General features: G+C 39.7%; 1 protein-coding gene across 1 annotated transcript in view; it reads left to right on the top strand.

Moving 5' to 3' along the window:
• The window catches only part of RASA1 (RAS p21 protein activator 1), a 119,239-nt gene extending 116,304 nt beyond the window's left edge, over positions 1–2,935 (top strand). The window contains exon 25 of the mRNA XM_039543856.1: positions 1,959–2,935. Within this exon, the coding sequence (XP_039399790.1) occupies positions 1,959–2,042 (84 nt within the window). The 3' untranslated portion in view covers positions 2,043–2,935. The remainder of the gene's footprint in view (positions 1–1,958) is intronic.
• Positions 2,936–10,600: the final 7,665 nt, after the last annotated feature.

Consider the following 10,600-nt stretch of genomic DNA (forward strand, 5'->3'; position numbering starts at 1 on the left):
GACTACGAACGTCAAAGAGCAGTCTTTTTATTGTTAGAGTTCCCTCACTAGGCAATTCTAGTTACTACACTGTATGAAACAAGTATTGCTGGCAGCTATAGTGGAGTGTACAGAAAAGTGTAATTTAATTAGTCCAAGTACTGCCTTCTCATGCCCTATATAAGCTGTTTGTGAAAGACAACTGGAAAATACTTCTCTTCCATGTCACCAGTTCAAATCCAGTCCAGGTTAAAACCAAATTTCAGTGGCCTATGAGAAAAGTCACTCATTCAATCCACTATATTGACTAACGTGTATAGCCAGCTGTGACCAGGGTCCCAGGGAGTGACGCTGAAGTTGCAATGGGGCAGACAATCCCCAAAGCTAGTGAATATTTCAAATCTTAGATTTGAACAGCTAAAAACAGCTTCTATAATACCTTACTGGTACCCAGAAGCCAACAACACAGTTCCCTTAAAGCAACCCAGCCTTAGGCCTCCACCCAGACACCCAAGTCAAATATGATGAGGATTACTGAAAATCTTATTAATCATATAAGAAAGTTTACCAATCCCAAAGGATTGGACACATTATCTCCCAGATTAATGAATATTTCAGATCTTACCCAAATACATGCTTACAGCCAATTCTTATTAACTAAACTAAAATTTATTAATAAAGAAAAGAGAGAATATTGGTTAAAAGATCAATATACATACAGACATGAGTACAGTTCTGAGATCAGATTCATAGTAGAGATGGTGAGCTTTGTAGTTGCAAAGAGTTGTTTCAGAATTAGTCCATAGGTTATAGTCCAATGGCCATATTCAGGGTGATCCAAATAGGACTGGAGGTCTCAGTCTTATGACTTAAGCCTCCCCTGCATGAAGCATCAGGCTCCAAAGGAGCCTCCTATTAACCAGCTCCTATTAACCCAGCTGAAATTATATTAAGGTGCTAACAATTATTACAATGATAATCATCAGTGACAGTCTTGACAAAGAAGGAAAAGACAAGGGGCAAACTAGTAAGGCGGGATAGGGGAAGCTTTCATTAAAATGGTGTTGGGGTGTGTGTGTGTGGGGCTATGGACAAGGTTGTCAGTTTGACACCTGTTCTAGAACACTACTTTAAGCAGCATAAAATAAACTAAAACACCTTTTTGGAGAGAATATGAAGTGTTTGAGAGTTGTGGATGTGCTATCATAGCTTCTTTTATGTGTGTATTCCTGGAAGTGAAATTTAGTTCCTTTAAGGAAAATTTTCTAAACCCCTATTTCTGGTGGGGAAGGAAAAGACCTGGCAGTTGAGAACCACAGCATGAGGCAGTTGAGAACCTTTCAGTTAAGTGCTACAGACCACTTTCTGCCATAGTAACCTACAATTCTACCCTGAAAAGTGAATATATAAAAATTGCACCTTTTCTGCATAACTGCTCCAGTTGCATCTGGTTATTTTAGTAACTAAATTCAGTTTTTACTTCTGTTAACCCTGTGGAGCCAACCCCCAAAAGAGTAAACTGTATTCTATCCTTTATGTGCATTGTCAATAGACTTGTTTCAGTTGTCTGTCCAAATTCTGTTCTTACCTGTGAGGTAACTAAGAACTCATATTGGCGTAAAGAATCCTTTTCACTGATGTTTGAGAAGGAGAGAACTCAGCTTGACTTTTATATCCTAGCTTAAGTTTGTAGATTAAAAAAAAAAATTAAATTTAGATCTTTGGTGTATTTCTCTCTCTACATCAAATGTTATTTTTACAGTCACTTTTCAGATCAGAGCATTGCTTTAAAGAACAAGGAGTCGGATCAGTTCTTTCATTTTACTTTAAACGGTGTAATAGCTGTGCACACTAATGTATAAAAGCTAGTCTCATGAAGAAGTTTACATAGAAATGTATCTAGAAAATTTTGTTTCCTGATGTGATATTTTCCTTATTATTTGTGCATAATATTACTATTACTGACTTTCTTTCTACAGCATGTCCTAAAGAAGCTTCTAGCTATTACAGAACTGCTTCAGCAAAAACAAAATCAGTATTCAGTGTCTAATAACATCAGGTAGCAGCCTTCTACCTAGACTTCTGCATGGATCCAGCATGCCCAACATGGCAACTCACATCAATATCACTTCCTTCTTGCTCTTGCCAAAAATAGCACACCTTTTTCACATTCCCAGTGATGTGTGAACTATGCAAAAAGAAAACAAAGATTCTGTTGGTGAATATTTCTACCAGCAGCTTTTTAAGCTATCTGTGCAGGATGTTTGCACTTTTTTCCACATGGAACCAATTTTCACAACCTCTGAGCCTTGGTGTACAGATCACCTTCCACAAAGAAAATGCTGTGACTGTGTCTTGAACTTTAAAAGTTATTTTCAACACCTTGCCAAAGTTTTGCTGTCTGTTGGAAAAGAATTTATAGTCAACTGACAAGGAACGAAACACATTATTTTGACAGCTAAGTATAACTGGATTGAAAACGTTTCTTACTGTAATTTGGTTACAATTATGACTTTGACTGTTCAACCACTTTAATTTGTATTTACAGTTTCAAGAATTTGACATTATCGTAGGAACAATCTTTTGCTGTACACTTTTTATACCATACTGTTTCTCTTGCTGGAATTATGTTGAAAGAGAATATGCAGAATGGGTCTTGTCAGCTTTATTTTTTAATGTGCCACTGATTCTGTCTGTTTGAATAATTCTTCCATCAAGGATTGTCTATCCAGATAAATCACAATGCTTTTGTAAAATGTTTACAACAGTAAAAAATTTGAACTCAATAAATTTATTGATCATTGTATCAGACATGCATGCATTCATTAAACCATTTTATAAAGTATAGTGTGGTTGGAGTGTTGTGTAATGTAAGTCAGACATGATTTCTATAACTGTTGGAAAATACTTCTGTGTTTCAAAAATCAGTTTTTAAAATAAAATAAATTTGCAGTTCGAATCTCTATGAAAACTGGATAAATTTGTTGAATTTTTGAAGTTTGTTTTGTGAACTTATTCTTTGTAGTCTACTCACATGCAGATCAAACTTTCAGAGTGAACATTTCAAAATCATCTTGCCTATTTTTTAGCAGGAGACCTCAAAATAGCAGCTGTTGTTGCATACTCTCCTCTGATATACAGACACAAAAGGATAAGTGGGAGTTTCGATGTACAACTCATTTTCAGTGTTTTTGCTTACAGTTTTTTTTAATTAGGGCTTTCGATTAATCTCAGTTAACTCACGTGATTAACTCAAATTAATCTTGATTAAAAAAAATCAATCACGATTAAAAGCAGTTTTAATCATACTGTTAAGCAATAGAATACCAATTGAAATGTATTAAATACTTTTGGATGTTCTACATTTTCAAATATATTGATTTCAATTACAAGACAGAATATAAAGTGTACAGTGCTCACTTTATATTATTATTCTTTATTACAAATACTTGCACTGTAAAAATGATAAAAGAAATAGTATTTTGCAGTTCACCTCATAGAATCACTGTAGTACAATTTCTTTATTGTGAAAGTGCAACTTATAAATATAGATTTTTTTTGTTACATAACTGCACTCAAAAACAAAACAATGTAAAATTTTAGAGCTTACAAGTCCACTCAGTCCTACTTCTTGTTCAGCCAATCGCTAAGACAAAAAAGTATGTTTACATTTATGGGGGAGAATGCTGCCTGCTTCTTATTTACAATATCACCTGAAAGTGAGAACAGGCATTCCCATGGCACTTTTGTAGCCAGCATTGCAAGGTATTTACATTCCAGATATGCTGAACATTCGCATCATAGGTGCCGACTTCTCCTCTGCCTGGTGGGTGCTTGACCCTGGCCCCGCCCCTGTCCCATTCCACCCCTTCCCCAAAGTCCATGCCCCAGCCTGCCTTTTCCCAGCCCCGCTCCCATTCCACCCCCTTCCCTGAAGTCCCCACCCTGCCTCTTCTCCAGCTCCACCCCTGAGTGTGCCGCCTCCCCGCTCCTCCCCCTCCCTCTCAGAAAGTCCTAAGCGCTGCCAAACAGCTGTTAGGTGGCGGGGGGGCAGGAAGCGCTGGGAGGGAGGGGGAGGAGTGGGGACGGGGCGAGCTGGAGGGGTGAAAGAGGAGGAGGGAGCTTGGCTGCCAGTGGGAGCGGAGCACCCGCTAATTTTTCCCCTGGGTGCTCCAGCCCCAGAGCACCCCCGGAGTCGGCTTCTATGATTCGCATGCCCCTTCATGCTTCAGCTACCATTCCAGAGGACATGTTTCCATGCTGATGACACTTGCTAAAAGATGTTAATTACATTTGTGACTGAACTCCTTGGGGGAGAGTTGTATGTCTCTGCTCTGTGTTTTACCTGCATTCTGCCATATATTTCATGTTAGGTCATCATCTGAGTCTTCTATAACACATGTTGTTCATTAAAAACACTTTCACTGCAGATTTTACAAACGGCAAAGAAGTTACCAATGTGAGGTTTCTAAAAATAGCTACTGCACTTGTCCCAAGGTTTAAGAATCTGAAGTGCCTTCCAAAATCTGAGCGGGACAAGGTGTGGAGCATGCTTTCAGAAGTCTTAAAAGAGCAACATTCCAATACAGAAATTATAGAACCCAAACCACCAAAAAAGAAAATCAACCTTGCTGGTGGCATCTGACTCAAATAATGAAAATGAACATATATCGGTCTGCACTGCTTTGGATCATTGTCAAGCAGAACCCATCATCAGCAAGGACATGTCTCTTCTGGAATGATGGTTGAAGCACGAAGGGACATATGAATCTGTTAGTGCATCTGGCACATAAATACCTTGCAATGTCAGCTACAACAGTGCCATGTGAACACTTATTCTCACTTTCAGGTGACATTGTAAACAAGAAGCGGGCAGCATTATTTCCTGCACATGTAAACAAAATTTTCTCTGATTGACTGGCTGAACAAGAAGTAGGTCTGAATGGACTTTTAGACTTCAAAGTTAGACATTTTATTTTTGAAGCAGTTATTTTTTGTACATAATTATACATTTGTAAGTTCAACTTTATGATAGAGATTGCACTACAGCACTTGTATTACGTGAATTGAAAAATACTATTTTTATTTTTACACTACAAATATTTATAATAAAAAATAAATATAAAGTGAGCACTGTGCACTTTCCATTCTGTGTTGAAATTGAAATCAATATATTTGAAAATATGGAAAACATCCAAAATATTTAAATAAATGGTATTCTATTATTGTTTAACAGCATGATCAATCATGTGATTAATTTTTTATACTTTTGAGAATTCTTCATGTTGAAACTAAAAGTACGAAATATCTCCCTATAATGCAACAAAAATTGATATTTCCAGTATTTGTATTCAAGACTATTCTGTTTTTGTAAAAATTAAATAGTCCTCTATGCTGTGTCTTGAGATGCATTGACAGACCCAATTCATCGGAAAGATGGTCAAACATCACTGGACTTGGCAACATTTTATATTTTTTATAATTTTGACTTTATTTTAAGCATATTTTATGTATTTATCTATGTAATTGTTCACAATTGAGGGAAGTTATGGGAATGTCAGATAATAATTAAGTAATGACAGTGATATTCAAAAATTTAAAGCCTTAACTATTAAAACATAAATGTCAACCTCACATGGCAAACTATATAAAGTAAATATCCTTAAATCAAACGTTACCTTCTCAAGCAGTGTTTTTCTTTCTTAAATTTTGATTATCATCATTGGAAATTTTTTTCAGTCTGTGTATGGTGAAATTTATGTTAACTGACATTTATCGCTAAAAATCTAATCCTTCCAAGTCTAGTTATAACACCGTTATTCCAGAATGAGGGAGGGGGAAGACGGGCGAGGGAGTGGGAGAGAAGAGGAAACAGGTGGGTAGAGGGATGGTAGCAGTGTTATGAAAAACTGGTAGAGCTACTGGATGCTGCCATTTCCCCTTTCATTTTGGAGGGGTAGAGGACATCAGTGTGGTAGGAGGGACTCAGCAAATTAAGCCAGATAACTGGAGTACCTACAGCAGAAGCTCTTCTTATAGGACAGGAGCAAGTTGGACAGCTTCAGAGAATAAATCAGGAAGGTAAATAGGGATGTGTGGCCTTAAAATAATATTCTAGTTTAAAATTAGCTTAATCTGCATGTACAAGTAAGAAAGCTTGTACCAATATCTGAGTAGGTAAAATTGGAGAACTTTTTTGTGAGTATGGACTTTCAGTAAGCAAGGTGTGAAGTTAAACGTGAAGTAGTCGTTCATGTTAATGTGATAATGGTAGGATGCAGGCCATGTCTGAATGAACTGGAAGTTGATAGTTGAAAGAGCTAGAGCTGTCTGAAGCTCATTTCTTTTGCCAAATAAGATGTCAGTTTTCGGTAGGTGACAGTGTGGGGTTTGTTAAAATTTATGTATTGTTCTGATTTATATACTGTGCTGTTTATGTACTGTTTTCTGAAGCTTAGGGGTCCATGGTCAAGGTGTTGTTTGGACTCCATTTTGTGGGTCCTTTTGGTTGGGTCTTTGATGCCTTTTCTCCCAACGGCAGGAAGAAAAGTGCGGGAAAAGGTCACATGCCCAAGTTTATTTAAGTTCAGCATCAGGGGCTGTCCACCACAGAGGCAGACAATGCCTAGTTCTACTGTGCGCATATCGAGAGGCAAGAGTCTTCACGACATACTTATCTGAAGACCATTGCGGGGTATCCTGATCCACCTTCAGTCCGTGTCCCTCCTGTCATCCCATCTAAGGCAGTTACAGGTCCAGAATCCAGCAACCGCTGCAGTAGTCTGCAGTCACAACCAGCTGACTGCCTTTCCATCTGAGTTGGTAGTGAGTTATCTCCTGCAAGTAAAGGAGTTCCCATAGCTTGCCAAGGGTATAAGGGAGCCAGGCTTTATGCCCTTTTGGGTCAAACCTCTGAGCTATTATGCTGTTGCCTTCGTTAATTTGTTTAATTTTAATAAATCTTAGTAAACCTGTCTTTACACTGTGTTGTTTTTACTTGCCTTATGGGTTTTAAAAAGTGATAGAGATATTAATCTGGGTCTGAACCTTAGTCTTATGTATCTGTTACAGATTTTTGAGGTAACAGGAAAGGGAGACAGAGATGGGTAGTTGAGGGAGGAGTTAGTGAAGGATGTAAAGGGGAAAGAGCTGGGTAACAGTCTAGATTCTGACAGGGTGCAAATCCATAGACATGGATTTGGTGTCTTTACAGGTAGCTAGTGGCCTATTTTGGAAGTCATCTGCCATAAGAACCTACAACTCCAACTTCAAAAAGATTGCAGTGTGTTGCAGTGCGTTTTACTTGTGCAGAGAATGAGGGAGTTGTGGTGTTATTAATCAGGTGCACCACAGTTTACCTGTTTGAACATAAGAATGGCCATACTGAGTCAGACTGATGGTCCATCTAGCCCAGTACCCTGTCTTCTGACTGTCCAGTGCCAAATGCTTCAGAGGAAATGAACACAACAAGGCAGTTTATCAAGTGATCCATCCCTGTCACCTAGTCACATCTGGCAGTCAGAGCTTTAGGGACACCAAGAACATGGGGTTGTGTCCCTGATAGTCTTGGCTAATAGTCATTGATGGACCTATCCTCCATGAACTTATCTAATTCTTTTTGAACCCAGTTATACTTTTGTCCTTCACAACATCTCTGCAATGAGTTCCACAGGTTGACCATGTGTTGTGTGAAGAACTTCCTTATATTTGTTTTAAACCTGCTGCCTATTAACTGCTTTGGGTGGTTCTTGTGTTATGTGAAGGAGTAAACAACACTTCTTTATTCACTTTCTTCACACCATTCATGATTTTATAGACTTCTATCATATCTCCCCTCACTCATTTCTTTTCTAAAATGAACAATCCCAGTCTTTTTAATCTCTCCTCATACAGAAGCTATTCCATACCCCAATCTTTTTTTATTGCCCTTCTTTGTACTTTTTCCAATTCCAATGTATCCTTTTTGACATGGGGCAGCCAGAACTGCACAGAGTATTCAAGGTGTGGGTGTACCACGGATTCATATAGAGCAAGAATGGGCAAAATACAGCCAGCGGGCCAGATCCAGCCCATCTAACATTTCTGTCCAGCCTGCTTGGCTCTCCGGCTGCCCCCTTGCAATCTCTAGGCTGCTAAAAGTCCCACACCACAGCGTGGTGCTCAGGCAGGCTGCTTGCCTGCTGTGGCCTCCTGCTGCTGGCAAATCTCTGTGCGCCCCGGGCAGGGAGGCAGCTCTGCGCACTGCCTCCAGCACTGTCCTCACAGGAGCGGTGCTTGCAGGCGTGGGCAGCGCATGGAAACCCGCTGCCCCCCTTCCGTCCTAGGGGCACGCAGAGATGTGCCATGGTGCTCGCAGCTGGCCACTTCCAGGAGTGGTGTGGGGCCATGGCATGCATGCAGCTTGCCTGAGCGCCCCACTGCACTGCCAACCGGTAGCCACCTGTGGTAAGCACCTGCTAGGCAGAGCCTGCACCCTCTCCAACCCCCTGCCCCAGGTCAGAACCCCCTCCTGCACTGCACCCCAATCCCTGCCCGAGCCCAGAGCTCCCTCCTAGACCCTGCACCTTCTCCATTAATATAGTAGAAATGTATGGCCAATGATGCCAAATTCATGGAGTGCCTCCCCCCTCCCTGAAAATTATTGCCCATCCCTGATATAGAGGCATTATATTTTGTCTCATTAGCACTGAGCAGATGTTTTCAGAGTACTATCCACAGTGACTTCAAGATCTTTCTTGAGTAGTAACAGCTAATTTAGACCTTGTCATTTTGTATTGATAGTTGGGATTGTTTTCTAATGTTCATTACCTTGCATTTATCAACACTGAATTTTGTCTGCCATTTTGCTCCCCAGTTGTGAGATTCCTCTGTAGCTGTTAGTTAAGACCAAAGCTGACTGCAATCTTGAGTGATTTTGAATCATCTGAAGACTTTGCCTCCTCACTGTTTACTGCTTTTTCCAGATCATTGATGAATATGTTGGAACAGTACTGGTCCCAGTACAGATCCTTGAGGGCCCTGCTATTTACCTCTCACTGTGAAACCTGGCCATTTATTCTCATCCTGTGTTTCCTATCCTAACCAGTTAGTAATCTATGAGAGGATCTTCCCTCTTATCCCATGTCTACCTACTTTGCTGAAGAGCCTTTGGTTTGGGACCTCATTAAAGGCTTTCTAGAAGTCCAAGTATACTATATTCACTGTTTCACACTTGTCCACATGCTTATTGGACCCCTCAAAGAATTCTAATAGATTAGTGAGGCATGATTTCCCTTTACAAAAGCCATATTGACTCTCCCCAACATATTGTGTTCATCTATGTCTCTGATTACTCTGTTCTTATAGTTTCAACCAGTTTGCCTAGTACTGAAGTTAGGATTACTGGCCTATAATTGCCAAGATCACCTCTGGAGCCCTTTTTAAAAATAGGCATCACATTGCTATCTTCCAGTCAGATGATACAGAGGCTAATTTAAGGGATAGGTTACATACCAGTGAGTAAGTCTTCATTTTGATGTTGAAGCTCCTGGTGAATTCTTAGGTAAATACAGTCTGGTCCTGGTGACTTATTACTTATTAATATATCAGTTTGTTCCAATACCCTCAGCTATTGAAACCTCAGTCTGTGATAGTTCCTCAGATTTGTCACCTAATAAGAATAGCTTAGGTGTGGGACTCTCCCTCACATTTAGTGCAGTGTAGACCAATACAAAGAATTCATTTAGATTCTCCACAAAAGCCTATGTCTGCCTTAAGTGCTCCTTTAGTGCCTCAATCATCCAGTGGACGCAAGGATTGTTAAGCAGTTTTTCCTGATTCTGTTGTACTTTTTAAAAAAATTAGCTGTTAATCTTTGTGTGTCTCACTAGTTGCTCTTCAAGTTCTTTTTTGGCATAATTATAGCTTTACACTTAACTTGTCAGAGTTTATGCTCCTTTCTATTTTCCTTAGTATGATTTGACTGAGTTTTTTAAAAAAAAAAATAATCCTTTATCTCTTATTGCCTCTTTTTCTGTTTAGCTATGGTGGTGGTTTTTTGGTTCTCTGGCCTGTATTATTATTATTTGGGTATACAGATAGGTTGAGCCTTCATGATGGTGTTTTTAAAAATTTCCCATGAAGCTTGAAGTCATTTCACTCTTGTGACTGTTTCTTTTAATTTCTGTTTAACTAGCTGCCTCATTTTTGTGTAGTTCCCCTTTTTGAAGTTAAAGGCTACTGTGCTGGGTTTTCTTTGGTATTTTCTCCCCCTGTACAAGGATATTTCAGCTGCTGGTCATAGGAGGAAAAGGTCTTACAGGTGCCAGATACATTTAGGCTACAGGTACCCAGAGCTGTTGAATGGCATGACTTTCACCTCCTTCCTCTTCCACAAGGTGAAGGAAGCTAAACCTCTCATCTGAACAGTGCACTTGAGAGGAGGTCTAAAGTATAGTGTGCCCTGTAGCTGTGCTAATTTGACTTCACAAAACTAGGCTAGTCCCGGTACATATGTCAGCTACACTTTAGCCTCCCCCCCCCCATATTTCAAAGCACTACAGCTTGGCTTCTATGTGCACCTGTAGGCAGCTTATGACATTGGCCCAGCTCCCCTCTCTTTACAAGTGTTTCTTGCACATCA

The sequence above is a fragment of the Mauremys reevesii genome, linkage group 6, assembly GCF_016161935.1.
Source record: "Mauremys reevesii isolate NIE-2019 linkage group 6, ASM1616193v1, whole genome shotgun sequence".
Taxonomy (NCBI): Eukaryota; Metazoa; Chordata; order Testudines; family Geoemydidae; genus Mauremys; species Mauremys reevesii.